At 63.8% G+C, this 17,291-nt stretch overlaps 2 protein-coding genes across 2 annotated transcripts; both read left to right on the top strand.

Annotated features, from left to right (window-relative positions):
* The first annotated feature begins 2,352 nt into the window (after positions 1-2,352).
* On the top strand, positions 2,353-6,449 carry BTC (betacellulin). The gene is made up of 6 exons (XM_074821480.1): positions 2,353-2,464; positions 5,051-5,146; positions 5,453-5,570; positions 5,700-5,846; positions 6,142-6,249; positions 6,345-6,449. The coding sequence occupies exons 1-5, from the start codon at positions 2,389-2,391 to the stop codon at positions 6,245-6,247; spliced, it is 543 nt and encodes a 180-aa protein (XP_074677581.1). The 5' UTR covers positions 2,353-2,388; the 3' UTR covers positions 6,248-6,249; positions 6,345-6,449.
* Positions 6,450-13,595: 7,146 nt separating this feature from the next.
* On the top strand, positions 13,596-15,707 carry DCTN6 (dynactin subunit 6). Its single transcript, XM_074823447.1, has 7 exons — positions 13,596-13,864; positions 14,037-14,101; positions 14,187-14,292; positions 14,665-14,753; positions 14,958-15,005; positions 15,292-15,434; positions 15,541-15,707. Exons 1-7 carry the CDS (start codon positions 13,842-13,844, stop codon positions 15,637-15,639), a joined length of 573 nt encoding a protein of 190 aa, XP_074679548.1. The 5' UTR covers positions 13,596-13,841; the 3' UTR covers positions 15,640-15,707.
* Positions 15,708-17,291: the final 1,584 nt, after the last annotated feature.

Raw genomic sequence — 17,291 nt, 5'->3', positions numbered from 1 at the left:
ACGAATCCTGGCTCTAGGCCTAAAACAGCAGGACACAAAATCCAAATCAGCTGGTGTTTCTGGAGCGGCAGGGATGCCGGCTGCCTTGCCATACGTTGGGCTGCATTGCCATCTCAGCTCTCCTTGGAAGCTTTCCTCCGCTTGGGAGGAGGAAAAATAATGTTGTTATTGCTGCAGGAACTTGGCGCCGTGGGAACTGCGTGATAATTTCCCTGCCACTGGTCTCCCATCTTTTTTTGGACTTTTTTTTGCAGAACGTGCTGTGTGTTTCCACAGGCAGGAGGTTTCCGAGGAGAGGACAGGGCTGGGCACAGCTGCTGCTCCCTACCGTGGCACTGGGTGCAAAGCCCATGCCTGAGCTGGGTGCTGGGGTGCCAAGGGCTGGGCTGTGGGAGGCCTTGAACGCCCTGCTGGGCACTGTCCTTGGGCTCAAGCTGCCATCTGCTGGCCACCTCTGCCTGGTCTCATCAGCATGGCTACCTCCACTTAGACACCTCTGCCTGGACTTCATCAGCATGGTCACCTCAGCAGAGCCACACCTGCATGGCCACCTCTGCCTGGCCATCTCTGCCTAGACTCATCGGCATGGCCACATCTGCTGGTCACCCCTGCCTGGTCTCATCAGCATGGCCACCTCTGCCTAGACTCCTCAGCGTGGTCACCTCAGCAGGGCCACCTTTGCCTGGTCACCTCTGTCTGGTCTTATCTGCGTGGTCTCAACTGCCTGGCCACCTCTGCCTGCTCTCATTGGCTGGGCCACACCTGCCTGGCCACATCTGGAAGTGACATCTGCCTTGGTCACACAGGTCCCTGGACCTCCCCCAGGAAAGGTGTGGTACTCACAGTGACAGTGAGAGCAGAGGACATATGGCCAGCAAGAGGTCCCTTTTTGGAGGTACCTTCTGCCAGCCCTTCCCCATTCCTACTGGAGAACAGAAACCATTGCCTCTGGTGACAACTGCCTTGGGGGTCCAGCTCTTTAAAAATCTCTTTTAAATGTTTTTTCCCCCCTAGTTATATCCAGATATGAAGGATGCAGAAGGGAGACCATTTTCTTTTGGTGGACAAGGATTTCTGCTGCCTGTCCCTGCCTTTGCCTGCCCCACAGGGATGAAGCCGGCTCCTCTTGAGTGGCCCTGCATCACATCCATGTGCCAGCCACCAGTTTCCCTGGTCTTGCCCAAGTCCCCTCTGTCCCCACTGGAGCTTTGCAATGTTTCTTCAGCAGTTTAGCACACCCTGCTTGCTTCCAGGGGGCCGGGGCTAGGCTCTTCCCCTGCTGTCAGCTGAGAGCCGGGGTGGCCGTGAGCCATGGGGCTGATGGTACCGTCATGTTGGAGCTTGCAGCTGGGTTTTTTGGCTGGACGGGGCCACAGGAGCTCGCTCACCCCCTGGCTGGTGGCCAAATGGCATGGCTGGGTGGCTGCCAGTGCTTGCATTAATAGCTGCCAGCTTTGCGGTTTGAGGTCACCCGTTCTTTCCAGTCTTTCATTTCCTGCTCCCCCCCTTATTTCATGCCTGTAACGACACGGAGCAGGCAGCAGCCCTGCCACCCCTCCCTGCCTGCACTCCTCTTGGCCGAGCGAAGCTCTTCTGCTTTTCCTGGGGCCAGGACAGCATCAGCTCATGTCACCGCATCCCTACTGAGCATTCCCAGATGCCAGGAGGGGATGTGCCAGCATCCTGGGGGACCCGCGGGGCTCTCCTCCTCCTCGGGGCATCACTTGCGGGACCAGAAACATCCTCTCAGTCACCCCAGGGCAAAAAAAATACCACACCAAGGCCAGCGTGCAGAAGGCTTGTGCCAAGGCACAGCCCCTCGCAAAATAATTTGTAGCTGCCGTCATTCGCTGCCAAGGGCTTTGGGAGGGTGTTTTATTAGCAGCTCGCTATGAATAAATCTCCTTTTCCATAACACGCCAGCCAGGGATAAACAGCTCTGGGGAGGTGAGGCTGAGCTCCGGCCGCACGCCCTCCGTCCCTCTGGGGAGGGGAACGCCCGGAGCCCCCCTCAGAAACCGGGATGGGGGGTCCCCCCTCGCTCCCCGAATCCCCAGGGATGCTGGGGCGAGGCTTCGGCTCGACGCCTCCTGCGTTGGCTGCTCCGGGCAGGACGGGGCCAGGCGTGGTTAAGGCGGGTGGGGGGGACGGGACACACGCGTGGGGACACACGCGTGGCAGGGGGTGGCTGGGCCGGGAGGCGGGGGGGCACCCCCGGACTGCCAAGGGATGCCTCCGGCGGGGTACGAACCGGGCTGCTTGAGGAGGAGGAGGAGCAGCAGGAGGAGGAGGGCGGCGGTGCCGGCAGCGGCCGCCCCCGTCCCGCCGCGGCCCGCCCCGCCGCAGCCGCCGGGCACCGGGCAGGCGGAGGCGGCGGCGGCGGCGCGCATGGAGGCGGCGGCGGCGGCCCCGGCCCCGGGAGGCGGTCCCGGTACCCTGCTGCTCTGCCTGGCCCTCGCCTCCGGTAAGCACGGGGCACCCGAGGCGGCGCGGCTCGGCACGGGGGTCCCCCTGCCGTGCCACCGTCCCGGTCCCGGTCCCGGGCTGCCCCTGCCCGGCTGGATGCCACCCCCCGTCCCGGCCCCTTCCTCTCTCTGCCCCAGCCTGGGCTGGTCCCGGTGCTGCCCCTGTCCCATCCCGCTGCTCCCCCGGTCCCATCCAGCTGCTGCCCTGTATCCCCCCGCTATCCCACTCCATCCCGATGCTGCCCCTGTCCCACCCCAGTGCTCACCGTGCCCGCCCTGGTGTTTCTCCAGCCCCAATTCGGTGACTCCCTGTGACCCCCTCACAATCCCATCCCAGTCCTTCCCCCATGCCCAGCCTGGCGTTTACCCAGTCCTGTCCCCGTGCCCCCCCATGCTTCCCTGCACCCATCCCAATGCTTCCCCATGTGCCCCCGGTTCCTGTCCTGGCACTCCCCACCATCCCATCCCAGTGTTCCCCTATGACCGTGCCAGCTTGGCTCTGAATCTGTGTGTCCCTTGGGGCCAGTGTGGGGCTGGGGTGTCCTGGCTGGACCCTGGAGTGAGGCTGGGATGCTTTTACCACCTGTTGATGGGACACTGCTCACGGATGCCCAAATACCTGTGTTTTGTCATCCTTAGCAGCGCTGGGATGGGGGAATATGGGGGGAGCCAGTATCTTTCAACAAGTGCATGAGTGTCCCCATGTTACTTCCTAAGTGTGTGGGAAGCAGGAAAAGTTGCAGGCAGCTGCCTGCTCAGGGATGGCAGGAGATAACCACAGGTAGGACTGAACATCAGCTGTGCTTGGCAATACCCCTGGCAGAGAGGACCAGCCCCAGGGTTTTGGGGGACCCTTCCCCTCTGCCAAGAGCAGTTTGGGTTTGGCCCTTTGGCAGGGTTAGCAACAGGACTCGACAAAACCTGCCAAACCTGTGCTGGCAGGAGGAAATCAAGGGTGGCCGACCTGTTTTGGGGCTGGAGTGCCCATCAGACCAAGGCAATGCCCCAGGCGGTTGCTCTCCTGCAATTAGGGCTTTCCCAGGAGAGCGTGGGAGTGTTATGGCAAAATAACCCGGTGTTTGGGATGCTTTCCTGGGTTATCTCTGGCTGCTCAGGAAAGGGTGCAGCCTTAGATAGCAGAGCTGGACTCTGTGCATCAAAGAGATGAGGTTGTTTGCACCCACAGCTCCTGGCTGCTGAGATCTGGGTGTCGGACGGGGCATACCCCACCCCCCCCCGAGCTGGCAGTGCCACTGGGGCGGTCCTCGCCAAGGGGCTGCCAACTCGGGGGATGCCAAAGCTCTGCATCTGGTTGCAATAAGGGTGGGGATCTCGTCTTGGTGGGGATCTTTCCGTGCCGAACTGCAAACTCGGTCACCAGGGGTGAAGTCAGCCTCCCGCCCTGCGCTGCCGCATGCCCACGCCACCCGCAGCTGGTTCCCGGGGCGGGGGCAACTGCGCCGTGGCTCATCCCCTGGCTCCTGCTGAGCAGCTCCCACCCTGCTGCCTGGGCCAGACTGGGCTCCATCTCCTCTCCACCAGGCTTTTTCGGCCAGAGAGGGGATCCTCACTGGGGGAGAAGCCCCGACAAAGGCTCAGCCCCAGCCTCACTGCAGCTCTGTTACCCAAAGCACGTCGTCAGTGTGGCGGTGCCTATATATAGCTGGGAGGGACGCGTTTGCTGGGAACGTCTCTGCTGTGGGACAGGGGGGACAAGGCCGCCCGGGCTTGGCTGCCCAAACTCCCCCCCCTCTCCAGGAGGCCTCAGCATGGCCAAGCTGCAAAGTGCACCCACTCAGAATGGAAACATCCCCCACCTCAGCGTGCCACTGCCGTGAGAGCCACCCAGCACCCTGCCCCATCAGGCAGGACCTGTCCCCGCTCCCCTGGGTGCCACCACAGCCGGCGAATCCCTGGGGAGGGCCGGGCTGGGAGCAGGGCCATGCTGAGTCAGTGCTGGTATGCCAGCGATCCGGTTACTGACGCTGTGACGTGCCACAGCTGAGCCGGCCCTCAGCTTCGTCCCGTGGCCATGGCAAGCATGGTCACCCCTTTCCCAGCTTGGTTCATGCCAGGCATCAGCAAGTGGTGTTGTAATGGGGATTTAGCACTTGCACACTGGGAGCAACTGGGCTTTGGTGGCTGCTGAATCGCAGCACTGCTGTCTCCTCACTCCCACGACTGGTGCATTTTTCAGTGGCTCTGAAACCCAGGCTCTTCAAAAAGGACGGTGCAGTGAGCCTGACCTCCCTGGGGATCCCTCCCTGCATCCCCGCCGGGGAAAGGGGTGGCTGGCTGCCTGCAGGCAGGGCTGTGCCCCCCAAAGCCTGCCCCACTGTCTCCTGGCCCCCTGTGCTGGGGCGCTGGTGGGTGGAGGAGGCAGGCGGGGACTGGCTTTCTCTTCTCCTCGCCCCTGGGGAAAAGCTGATGTTGCCAGGGAAGGGGGGCCATGGGCACAGCTGTGGAGCCCTTTGCTAGTCCCCTCCCTGCAGCAAGGGCCAGGAGAGTGGCTGCAGTGGGGCGGTGGTGTTGATGTCGGGGCTCTGGCCGGGCTCCCCATCTGAGCCTCCTCTGCTGTGTTTCAGGCTTGGCGTTTTTCAGTTGCGTGGACGCCGATGCCAACGTCACTGCCAGCCACAGCACAGAGGGGCTCGCCTGTGGCACGGCCGAGAGCTGCATGGGTAAGGCAGTGGCGTGAGGATGCTCAGGGGAGCTGGCGACATTGGACAGGAGCTGGACAGTGTGGGGGAGAGGGCTGGGATGGAGGAGGACAGGGTATTTTGTCTAGCATAGCCATGTGGCATCCACCAAGCTGGAAAGGGGTCAGGGCCAGCACACCACAGCCGAGGACTCACATGCTGGCAGCTCTTTGCAACTGGCCAGGCTCAGACCTGCCGTGGGGATGGACCAGGTCCAGGATGCTCTTGCTTTAGGGCAGAACCGTAACCCCCGGAGGGGGGGAATTTCTTTGTCCTTGTCACCCCCAGGGAACGTGACGCAGCTGAGGCAGCACGGTCACTTCTCCAGGTGCCCAGAGGAGTATAAGCACTACTGCGTCAAAGGGAGATGCCGCTTCCTCGTGGCCGAGAAGGCGCCAGCTTGTGTGTAAGCCACCGGCGGCGGGGACGTGGCAGCACAGGGTGGGGATGCTGTGCCCGTCCTCCCTGGGCAAGCAGGAGGAGGGGGGGCAGGTTTTTCAGACTCCCTCTCTGTCTCCCCTGTGCCACGGGGCAGATGCGAACGAGGCTACACAGGGGCTCGCTGTGAGAGGGTGGACATCTTCTACCTGCGAGGCGACCGGGGCCAGATCGTGATCATCTCCTTGATTGCTGCCATCGTCACCCTCATCGTCCTTGTTGTCTGCACCTGCCTTTGCAGTCAGTATGTGGAGGGGGGAACGGGGCAAGGAGTGGGGTGGGAAGGGGCAGCCCCAGATTGGGAGCTAATCTTGCCCACCTCCGCCGGCTTGGGGCAGGTTGAATTTGGGCTGCTCCAGCCAGGTATGACACTACCTCTGAGGGTGCTGGGAGGTGGATTGGTCACCGCTTTGGGGCTGGAAACCATGTGTGGTCCCATCCAGAGTTTCTGCAAGGTGAAAGCAGAGGGAAAGGAGGAGCAGCATCGCTGCGATGCCTCATTCTGCTTTTTTGTTTAATTATTACCCCCTTGCCTCAAGCCACTGTCGGAAGCAACGTAGGAAGAGAAAGGCAGAAGAGATGGAGACGTTAAACAAGAATTTGCCTTCCAAAAGCGAGGATGTGCTGGAGACGGGCATCGCGTGAAGGTGCGCAGGGCTGGGGACGGGACACGGTGGAGGTGTTGGGAAACCCCCACTTTGGGGGTGCCCACTGAGGCTGAAGGCCTCCCCTCTCTCCTCAGGAGCTCCAGGTACCTGCGGGCGGGTCCCGGACGGCGGCACCGGCTGGCTCCATGGGCGAGGGCTAAAACTTACAACGGCTTGAATAAAGGGGTGATGGAAAGGTGTCCGCATGCCGCCATGGTCCTTACGGGCCCCTCTCGCCATCGCCGCCCTCCAGCGGGGTGGGGGGGTGGCGATCAGGCTCAGCCGTGCCGCTGAGCTCCCCAAATCGGGGCACGGAAAGGTCTCACCGGTGCCGGTACCGGGAGGCTGCGGTGCCGCCCTCATGGCCGACAGGGGGCGCTGCGCCCTCGCCGGGTGCCGCCCCGCCTCGCGTCCGTCAGGGGGCGCCGCCGTGCGGGGCAGGGGCGCGGCGGCCCCCGAGGCTTCAAAATTCCCTCGCGGCCGCCAGGGGGCGCCGCCGCCGGGGCGGGAAGGGCGGCGGGAGCGGGGTCGCGGCTCCCGGGCTCCCGGGGTCCCTGCCGGGCTCGGGGCCCCGGCTCCGGGCGTCCCGGGACCGAGCTGGGGCTGCTTCCCCGCCGCGGCTGCTCCCGGTGCCGCCGCCGCGTCTCCCCGCCCGGGGCCGAGCAGACACTGGCGCCTCCGGGCGTGCTCCGGGCCGGGGCCGGGGCGAGGGTGCTGCGGTGCCGGGCACCGGCTGCGGCCGCGCCGGGCCCGGGTGCCCTGTCCCCCCGGGGCGGCTCCGGTCGCGGCTCTCACGGTCCCGGCGCGGGGCGGCCGCAGCCGGCGGGCGAGGACCGGGGGTGACGCCATCTCCCACCTGTACCGGGTGGCCTCGGGGTCGCGGGATGTGGCCGGGCGAGGAAAACGGGAGAAACCGGGGAAAAGCGGAGCAGAACCGGGGCCGTTTCGTCCCCTCGCCCCCCACCGGTGGGCTCCGGTGCGGGCTGGGGGCACCGGCCGCTGCCCGGTAAGTGCTGCCCGAAGCTCAGGTCCGTGCCCTGCCCGCAGGCAGCTGCCGGGGCCGGGGCGGGCCCTGCCTCTGCCCGCAGGCAGCGGGTGCTGCTCCCGTCCCCTCCCGGGGCCGCAGCCCCGGCTCTCGGCGGGGGGCTCTGGCCGGGACCCGCGGGGGACCCCGAGCAGGCGCCGGCGGGCTGCGGGCCCCGGGTTTCCCGGCGACAGGAGCTGCCGTCGCCGCCTGCGCTGCCTGCTGCGGGCGAGTGGCCCGTTTCCCTCCCCTCACGGTGCGGGACCCCCCCGTGGGTGCGCGGTTGGGGCCTGGTGACGTTCCCAGCGGGTTTCGGCACCGGCCCTCTGGGGTCCCCTCTCGGGGGGCAGCGGCTGCAGCTCGGCCGGTGGGGCCGGGGGTCCCCAGCAGCTCCCGAATTCGGCCGCAGGATCAGCCCCTGCTCCCGCCAGGAACGGCTGTGGGGGCTCCGCTCCCCGCGCCTCCTGCCCGGCCCCGTTCCCAAGCGGGGCTCCCGTCCCACCTCCGGACCCGCCGCCGAGGGGCCGCGGGCAGAGCCCGGCGGCTCCTGCCCCTCGCTGCCGGCCGCAGCCGTGGCGCCGCCGCGGAGGGACCTTCACACACCGGCCGCCGCCCGGGTGAGTACGGGGCTCCCCATGAGAGCAGGGTTTGCCCGCGGGGACGGGGTTTGCTGCCTCTGGGGAGCCGGCCCGGGAGGAGGCACCGTGGCCGCACAGACGAGGTCGGGGACGGCTCCTCAGACATGGGGACAGACGTTTGCACCGGGGGTCCCCGGGCATGGGGAGCTCCCCAGGCCTCCCACAGCAGCGCGTTTGGGGGCGGCTCTGGGCTCCATTTGAAACCATTGTTTCACTTAAAACCTTCTTTTTCAGCTAAAAACGTGCTGCAGTGTGAGCAGAGGCCTCTCCAGGGACCCGCAGTGTCTCCTGCAGCCCCATCAGTGAGAGGGCGAAGCTGGCCTGGCCGGGCACGGGGAGCAGCAGCCGTCCTGGTGCTGCCGGTCCCTTGGGAGGTGTTGGTGGCCCCGGCGATGCTGCGTGGCCGTGCCTGTGCCAACAACGTGTGGGGAAGGCTCATCCCGGCCCCGGGGCAGCAAGCGCCAGGGGGATGTCGGCCGGGAGGACGTGCCCGGTGGGGTGAGTGTCCCGGGGCGGCGGCCGAGTGGAGCTGCACGGTGGGACCAGGGTGCTCTGCTCCCAGGGCTGTGCCGGCAGAGTGGCCGAGGGATGGGGAGGGCTCGCCGTGGGGGGAAGGAGGGTCCCGGTGCCTGTGCCCGCGGGCAAGAAGCCGATCAGAACTGCCCGTGCCCAGGAGGCAGCGGGTTTGCAGGGCAGCAGCCCCGGGGCTCTTTGGGCTGGGCCGTGCAGTGCCGCTAGGAGCTCCGACTGTCCCACGTCTCTCAGTGTGCAGAGATGGACGGACGGACGGACAGAGGAGCGTCAGCCAGGCCGGGAGCCACGTGGGGTGTGGAGCCCCAGGAGGAAGCCGGGCTGACTGTGCCAAGGCCAACGCTGCCGCCTGCCCCTGGTGTGGGCCCACTCCTGGCAGGGAACAGCCCTGCCTGCACCTGCCCGGAGACACTGAGGGGACCATGTGGGTCCAGGTCAGTTGTTTGGGCCCAGCTCAACTTGTGGGTCCCGTTTCCTTGGTTGGTTGGTTGTTCGGGCTCGTGTTTGTTTCTGGTCCAGCTCAGTTTGTGGCTTAAGCTCGGTTCAGGCTCTTGCCCATTTTTTTCAGGTACAGCTCATTTCAGCCCTGGCTCCTGTTTGTTTCTGTACCAGTTTTTCTGCTCTGGTTTCAGGCCCAGCTCATGGACGGCTCCAGCTCCTCTGCAGCTTCTGTTTGTTCCTGGTCCAGCTCAGTTTTGACTCCATTTTGGCTCCAGATTGCCTCCAGCTCCTCTTCACCTCCAGCTTGTTTTGGCTCCAGCCATGACAGCTTGTGCTTGTTAAAACAACCTTGGCTTTTGGCAAGGTCGTAAATCAATCACTGTCATAACTTGTATATGAATATGAACTGTCATAACTGTACACACGTTGACTAATTAGTTTGTGTTTATTGTTCAATGACTATTGGGTGCTGTACACCCCTTGAATAGAGAGTTGGACACACAAAGATAGTGTGAAAAGTGCCTTTCGCCCCAGAGACTATCTCAGACGTTTAATTCGGCCTGGTGCATGCCAGCCTCCCTGGCTTTGGGGACCAACACGACCAGACCCCCACCTCCGGTGGGGGCCTACACACCCTGCCCACCCCCCTTCTGCTCCCACCCACCTCCCACACCCACGCCCCTTCCTGCCCCCCACCCCAAACCCAGGAGTTACCCTCCCTCTGGAGCCCCCTGAGCTCGTTCCCATCTCCCCAGCCCAGCTCCTGCTCTGGGAAAACCCACGACTGGGCCCGGCCCTGAGCCCCAAACCACCCCCCTGGGCCTGCTCCGAGCCCCAGGACAGGCCCGAGCCGGCGGCCACCTCTTCCAGTACCCCCTGCTCAGTCTCTGCTGCTGTCACCCCGAACTGGCCCAAGGGTTCGAGTCCCCAACATGCCGCGGCTGAGCCCCGACCCCCCCGGACCCGCGTGTGGCGGCGGGACGGGCCCGGGAGCCCTGGCGGGGGCGGGCGGTGCTTGGGAACGGGCCGGGGGGACCCGCGGGGCGGGCCGGCCCCGGGTGACCGCGGGCGGCTGTGCCGAGGCCGGGCGGCGCCGGGCTCCGGCCCTCCGGGAACCGGCAGCTGCCCTCAGGCCTCCGCTCCGGTGCCGCGACCCCGGCCCCTCCTGCCGGCCCCGCGCTCCCGGCCCAGGCTCCCCTCGTCTCACCTGGCCCCGCTGGGGAAGCCCGGACCGGCCGCCGCCGCCGCGGGAAAGAACCGACTGAGGGCTCAGACGCAGCCGCGGGGGCTCAAATCAGCTCGGGCCCGCCCCGCGCACGCGCGATGGGGACACGCCCACTCGCCGCGCCCCGCGCACCTGTGCCCGGCCCCGCCCCGCGCACGCACGATGGGGACATGCTCCCTCGCACCTGTGCCAGGCCCCGCCCCTCCGCGCCCCGCCCCGCGCACGCGCACCAGGGCCACGCCCCCGCGCACCTGTGCCCGGCACCGCCCCGCGCACGCACACCGAAGCCCCGCCCCTTCCCGCCCCTCCTCTTCCGCCGCCAGAGCGACGCCCCGCCGCCGGTGCTCGGGTGGGACCTGCTGTTCGGGACGGGGGGAGCGAGTGCCGGGGGCTTCTCCTGGGGCCCTGCGGAGACCCGAGGCGGTGAGGCCGGGCTGGGACTTTGGGCGGGACCGGCTCTCGCGTGTGCGCGGAACCAGCAGGGCAGTCCCGGCCGATCTCCACCGCTCCCCGGTCGGGCGGCTCCGGGGGCTCTGTCCCGCCTCGCAGCGGCAGCGCCGGGGTCGGGCCTGGACGCGGCCTTTTCCTCGCCGTCCCGGTCCCGGTGCCGCGGGCAGTAGGAGCCGCGCTCTGGGACCGGGCCCGAGCGGGGAGCTGCCCCGGGCCGGGAGCGGGGACCGGCGGCCGAGGTCCCGCGTTCCCTCCCGGCGCTGCCCGCTCCTGCCTGGAGCTCCGGGCACGGTCCCCGCCGAGGCTCTGCCGGTGCCGAGGTCAGTGTCACGGAAGAGGCACCGGCGGCTCCACGCAGACACCGAATAAAGGCTGGAAACCGTGGGCGGCGCTGGGGCTGCCCGGGCACGGTCCGCCGGGGTCCCCAGCCCGGGAGCACCGACCGGGGACCGGTCCGGGCAGGGGACGGGGTCTCTCGGGTCCCCAGGCACCGTGTGGCCCTGAGCCTTCCCCGGAGGGGCGCTGCCCACCCCCGGGGCAGCTCTGGCGCTGGGGCTCCACTTGCCGGGGCTGGGACAGTGATAGGTCCAGTTCCCAGCTCAGGACCGGGGCTGTCTTCTGAGCCACAACGATCAGTCAAAGGAGTCTTGGTTTGAGCCTCAAAAACCCCTGCGCTGCCTCCCTACTTCTTAACACAGGACTCGGGCTCTGCTTTTCAAGCACTAAAACACATGACTTTTTCTTAATCTCTGTTTCTGAGCCCTAAACCTGTCCCAAATGAGCCTGGTCTCAAGCCCCACAACCACATAACTTAGTGTCTGTTTCTGAGCCCCAAAATGCAGGACTTAGTTTCTCTTTTCAAGACCTTAACCTGCCCAGATGAGCCTGGTTTCACACTCCACACATGCAGGACTTAGTCTCTGTTTCAGAAACTCCAAACTGGCCAGATGAGCCTGGTTCTGAGCCCCAAACCATTGGGCTAGTCTCTGTGGGAGGGTGTCCAGCTCAGCCCCACCCCTACGTGCCTGTTTCTGACCCCCAGTCCCCATGACTTGCCCTCACTTCTCCCCAGGTCAAGTGAGCAGAGTTTTGCACCCCCCAAACCTGTGTCCAAGTCTGGAAAACACAGGACTTAGTCTCGGTTTCACGCCTCATGAGCCTGGTTTCACATCCTTAAGACACTCAGCACAATCACTGTTTCTGACCCCCCAAAACACAGGACTTGGTCACCATTTTCAAGCCCCCAAACCCACCCATTCAGCTTGTTTTCAAGGCCAACAAATGCAGGACTTAAGCTCTGTTTTCAAGCCCCTGAAAATGCAGGTCTTGGGCTCTGATTTTGAGCCAGAGAAGTGAGTTCTCAAGTCCCAGAAATGCAGGACTTAGTCTCCCTTTTTAAGCCCTGAAAACATATATGGGTTTTAGCCCAGGTGCCTGCATCTGACCCATAGAAGAATTTTAAATATAACCTCTGATATATTTGAAATAGATTTTAAGGCCTAGTGAAATGGGTTCAGGACTCAGCTATCTTGTAATAGTACCAAGGCAACCAGAATGCTGCTCAATAGGCCTGAAAAGTGTTCTTAGCCTGCTTCTTGTATAGTCCCAACCCAAGGCTGGTTTTAAACCCAGTCAAGCTAATCATATAGAGACAGTTTTAACAAAGGATGATTAATTGACTAAACACAGGTGTTTTGCTAGATTAAGAGAATTTAGTATATAGAAACTGCTTGCTCTACCTAAGGTTTTAATAAAAGATCCTGAAGTCTTTCTCAGAATTGTGCAAGATGAAAACTAGTGGAAGAGAGATGAAGATGATGATGACCCAAAAGATGACCCTGAAACTGAAGCAAGGATTGGAACCAGAAGAGAAAAATGCGGCTGAGACAGGAGATTGTAGTGAACTTTAATAAATTATGAGAATCAAGAACTAAAAGATTGAGTGGAAACTTGCAAAGACTTTAGACTTAGGTAATAGATTTAGAAATAGTATATAAACTGCACGAGTCCTTCGGACATTGGTCACTCACTGAGGTGATGGCCCAACCCTAAGGTGTTAATAAAGCAAGCCTGGAGATACCCGCAGTCTGGCGAAATTCTTTCACAGACCACAGGACTCGGTCCCTGAGCCCCCAGCTGAGCCTGGATTTGAGCTGAGAAACCCCTTGGCTCATCCTCTGCACCCCAAACCCAGGGGTTACCCTCCCTCTGGAGCCCCCTGAGCTCGTTCCCATCTCCCCAGCCCAGCTCCTGCTCTGGGAAAAGCCACGACCGGGCCCGGCCCTGAGCCCCAAACCACCCCCCTGGGCCTGCTCCGAGCCCCAGGACAGGCCCGAGCCGGCGGCCACCTCTCCCAGCACCCCCCGCTCAGTCTCTGCTGCTGTCACCCCGAACTGGCCCAAGGGTTCGAGTCCCCAACACGTCGCGGCTGAGCCCCGACCCCCCCGGACCCGCGTGTGGCGGCGGGACGGGCCCGGGAGCCCCGGCGGGGGCGGGCGGTGCTTGGGAACGGGCCGGGGGGACCCGCGGGGCGGGCCCGGCCGCGGGTGACCGCGGGCGGCTGTGCCGAGGCCGGGCGGCGCCGGGCTCCGGCCCTCCGGGCTTTATTCCCCGGCGCCCCCAGACCCGCCGGCTCCTCCACAGATCTACCGGCAGCGCGGCCGCTCTTCCTCGTCCCATCCCCGCGGCAACCATCCCACCGGGGCCAGGCCTCCTCCTGCAGCAGCCCCGCTGGCCCCTAACCCTGCCCCGGCCTCTCCAGCCGATCGCCCCTCCTCACCTGGGGCGGGCGGACACCGCCTGTCCACCGCCCCGGGGCCCCCGGCGCGGGGCCGCATCCCCGCCGGGCCCGACGGAGAAGGCGCGGCGGGCAGATGGCGGCCGACGGGGGCCAAATCTGTCTGGGCCCCGCCCCGCGCAGCCGCTCTGGGGCCCCGCCCCGCCCAGGGGCGGAGGCTCGGCGGGGGCGGGCCCTGGGGGCGGGGCGGGGCGCGGCGAAAGGGAGGGGCGGGGGCGGGGCAGTCCATCTGCCGCTGGATCCTAGAGCCCGCCCGCCCGCTCCCCAGCAGCGCCGAGGACGGTGCGGGCAAACCCCGACTGCCTTTGAGTCGCGGTTTGGGGGCGGGAAGGGCAGCGCACGGGGGACCCCTGCGGCCGGGGCAGAGCGCAAGGCCGCGGTGCACCACCCCGAGCCCCGCAGTCCTTGCCCCGCTGCTCGGCCCAGCGCAGGCGCACCCCTCCCGCCGCCCGGCATCGCGCAGGCGCCGCCGCCGGTAGCGCTGTCATGGCGGAGAAGGTGCAGAAGAGGTGAGTCCCGGTGTCGTCCCCACACACCCCCCCACCCCCCGGGACGCGGCGGGGTTCCCGCCGTTTCTCCCTCCCCGCATCTCCGCCCGCTCCCCTCGGCGGGTCCCGCCCTAACACCCCCCGCCGCGCGCACCCCAGCCGTTCTCTCACAGAGCCCCGTCCCTTCCCGCAGCGTGAAGATCGCGCCGGGGGCCGTGGTGTGCGTGGAGAGCGAGATCCGCGGGGACGTGACCATCGGTAAGACCCCCCCCGCCCACCCGGGGGTGCTGCTGTGGGCGTCGGGGCCGGCCGTGGGTTGACGTGGGGCTGTTGCTCTCGGCAGGGCCCAGGACCGTGATCCACCCCAAGGCCAGGATCATCGCCGAAGCCGGGCCCATCGTCATCGGGGAAGGCAACCTGATCGAGGAGCAGGCCCTCATCATAAATGGGTCAGTAAGAAGCTGGACGGCACGCACAGGGCTCTCCAAGGGGGGTCGTTTCCCAGCCCAGCATCTCATTTTAGGGCAGCCAACACCGCTAATCCTCCTGGCACAGCAAAATGAACTTCTGTGCTTTTGTCTATGCTTGTGGCACTATGGCCGGGGAAGAAGTCATCTCTCTGTGAATCCTTCTCCTGCTGACAGAGAAGCATCATAGTCCTGAGAGTGAGAGACCCTGTGCAAGAGCAAGCAGCCTCGCAACCCCAACAGTCTGGCTGGATTGGATGCGACATACGTGGTTCCCACAAAATTGAGCTGCCAAACAGGACAACAGTATCTTTGTGATCTCAAAACTTGAAATACATTCTTCCGTCTTTGCAGGTATCCAGAAAATATTACGCCAGAAACTGAAGAGGTGGAGCCCAAACCAATGGTCATTGGCACCAACAATGTTTTTGAAGTTGGATGTTGTATCCTTGCTGCGCAGTGAGACAGACCCTCTGATACACCGTACTTTTGGGTCGGTACAAGGGGAAGCATGTGTGGGCTCTCTCAGGGTTTAAACAGCCCAGGGCTATTTAAGGTGCAGCGTGTTGGTTTGAAAACAGCATCGGGGTTTACCTTTTGAAATAAAAGCAAAACATTTTACAGTTTTCTTTAACAAGGACCTGTAGACTCCCAAGCAATGAAGGTGGGAGATAACAACGTCATCGAATCCAAAGGTAAGTCTCGGCTTATCATCTTGGCCCTTGTGAGATTTTGCTCTTGTAGATGCTGGGAACAGCGGACTCTCACATGGTGTTGTCTTGCTGTAGCTGAGGCCAAACCGCAGCTTGTCACAAAGCTGTCATTTTCACACAGAACCCACGAGTGTTACTGCCTTGGTGGGAGCTGGGCTGGGCTGGCTCTGGCTCCTGGCACTGAGCAGCTGGTGGTGTTGGTGTTTGGTGCTGCGGGGTTTAACCACACCCTCAGCACGACTCTCAGGGGTTCCTCTCTCTCTGGCAGCATTTGTTGGCAGGAACGTGATCCTGACGAGTGGCTGCATCATCGGGGCATGCTGCAACATCAACACCTACGAGGTGATTCCCGAAAACACCGTCATCTACGGGGCTGACTGCCTCCGCCGCGTCCAGACCGAGCGGCCGCAGGTGGGTGTGACACGCGGGGGACACACTGTCACCCTCCCGTCCTCTGCAGGCCACCCTTGCTGTGATGGCGGGGCCGCTGCCTGACCTCCCTTACCTCTGTTCCCAGCCCCAGACGCTGCAGCTGGATTTCCTGATGAAGATCTTGCCAAACTACCATCACCTAAAGAAGACGATGAAGGCCACGTCCACTCCTGTCAAGAGCTGAGCTCCTTGTGCTAACTCTACTGTACGTGCTTCTTTTGGGGAATAAAATGTCGCCTGCTCTTCTGCCAAGGGGGGACCGCAGTCCTTTCTGGGCGAGGTGAGGCCGCAGGGTGCTGCACCCTGGTCATACAGGGGCTGACATGGCCGCCTTCCCCTTCCCTCACCTCGGGGCGGGTGTCCCTGTCCCTCGGGGGCTGTCCCAGTCCTTCCCCAGCCTGCCGGCAGAGGGGGATGGCCCCACGCCGGGGGACAGCCAGGCTCCTCGGAGGAAGGGGTGTCCTGGCCCCCGCACCCCCAAATCCCTGCGGGTCGTGGGGTGGGAAATGCTCCAGTGCTGCTGCCACCCTCTTGGCCCCCAAAAGCTGCCTCTGGCTTAGCTTCCCCCTCCCAGAGCGGCACTGAAGCTCCTCCGCGCGTCAGCCGTTCTGGTGAGCTTCGGCTGTGTCCCCGCTTCCCAGCCGGCCCCAGGGATGTTGTTTACAACTTCCCCTTCTATCCTCCTACAACGCAGCCCGTTTTGTCTCAGCGCGGAAGGAAATTGACGTTGGAGCAGAAGTTCCTGTAGGAAAGAGAGAGAGGAGAGATGATCAGCAGCCGCCCACAGATGAAGCCTGAACACCAGCTGGGCTGCAGGCCGCGGGGTTTTGGTTTGGGACCAGGGGTTTCAGGTGGGACAGACCAAGGCACAAAAGCGATGCAGCACCCACCAGAGCCGATCGAATTTTCTCCCCGAGTTCAGCTGCAGGGATGTCAAAAATAAAAACCCGCCGTTTTTTGGCTTTGTGAATCCAACCTGGAGCCCTGCAGCTCTTCCCCAAAGCCAAGCCCAAAGGAGGGCTGCGGATATTGTCCCAGCTGCTGCCGCCTCTCCGGCCCACCCCAGGAGCCCCAGCCAAAGCTTTTTCTGGAGATGCCCACGGAGGGGGAAAACATATCTCTCTTCTCCAACTTCTCCCCTTGCCCAGAGATAAGGCAATCTTTTGCTGGGAATTTACCCCAAAAGCAAGAGGCTCCCGTTTGGGTAACTAGATCAGTCCCTGCTCTTTAGATTCCCTCTCCGGGCTGCCTGCCCTGGCAGCCAGCCACTTCCCGCTCCCCCAGATCCCGCTGGCCCGGCTCCTGTCCACCTCCCTCCCAGCACGAGAGGTTCTGCTCTGTAAATCACCGCTGCTGGCAGCCTGGAAACCCTCCGCTCTGAGCCGGCGGCAGGGCTCAGTCCGTGTGGGCAGCTGCCTGTAGATCTGTTTTGGCCACTGAGTCGTGGAAAGGCGAGCCGTGGCCTTAAACGCCCGTTTGCTACGAGCCCTCCGCCACGGGCAGGATGTCCTCGGTGTCACCTCCGGTCCCCATATAGTGTGTGCAGGCAGCATCTGCTCTGGATGCGGCCACTGGTGAAACGTTTTTCACCCCAAGGGTCCCATCACGCTGCTCTGAAGCTGAGTACAGCCCTGCAGGACCACAGTCCTGTCTGTGTGGGATGTGACAGGGCTGGGGTCAGCCCAAAAGCAAGATATAAAATGAAGTGAGGAGGGGGCAAGGCCCAGTTCAGGCTCACCTAAAACCCAGCCTAAGCAGGGAGTGGGGTGGGAGCCTAAATGCAGCTATGGTCTGGGTGGGGAGGGGGTGTGGGTGGCCCAGAGCCCAGGTGGGGCT

Source organism: Strix aluco, chromosome 4, assembly GCF_031877795.1.
Source record: "Strix aluco isolate bStrAlu1 chromosome 4, bStrAlu1.hap1, whole genome shotgun sequence".
NCBI classification, from domain to species: domain Eukaryota; kingdom Metazoa; phylum Chordata; class Aves; order Strigiformes; family Strigidae; genus Strix; species Strix aluco.
The sequence above is the reverse complement of the archived record's forward strand: the minus strand, read 5'-3'. Positions and strand labels throughout refer to the sequence as shown.

Coding starts and splice junctions, on each gene's coding strand:
- DCTN6 (XM_074823447.1), top strand. CDS start 13,842: ATGGCGGAGAAGGTGCAGAAGAG. Junction 13,865..14,036: donor GCGGAGAAGGTGCAGAAGAG/GTGAGTCCCGGT, acceptor CCCTTCCCGCAG/CGTGAAGATCGCGCCGGGGG. Junction 15,006..15,291: donor CAACGTCATCGAATCCAAAG/GTAAGTCTCGGC, acceptor TCTCTCTGGCAG/CATTTGTTGGCAGGAACGTG.
- BTC (XM_074821480.1), top strand. CDS start 2,389: ATGGAGGCGGCGGCGGCGGCCCCGGCCCCGGGAGGCGGTCCCGGTACC. Junction 5,571..5,699: donor GAGAAGGCGCCAGCTTGTGT/GTAAGCCACCGG, acceptor GCCACGGGGCAG/ATGCGAACGAGGCTACACAG. Junction 5,847..6,141: donor TGCACCTGCCTTTGCAGTCA/GTATGTGGAGGG, acceptor CCTTGCCTCAAG/CCACTGTCGGAAGCAACGTA.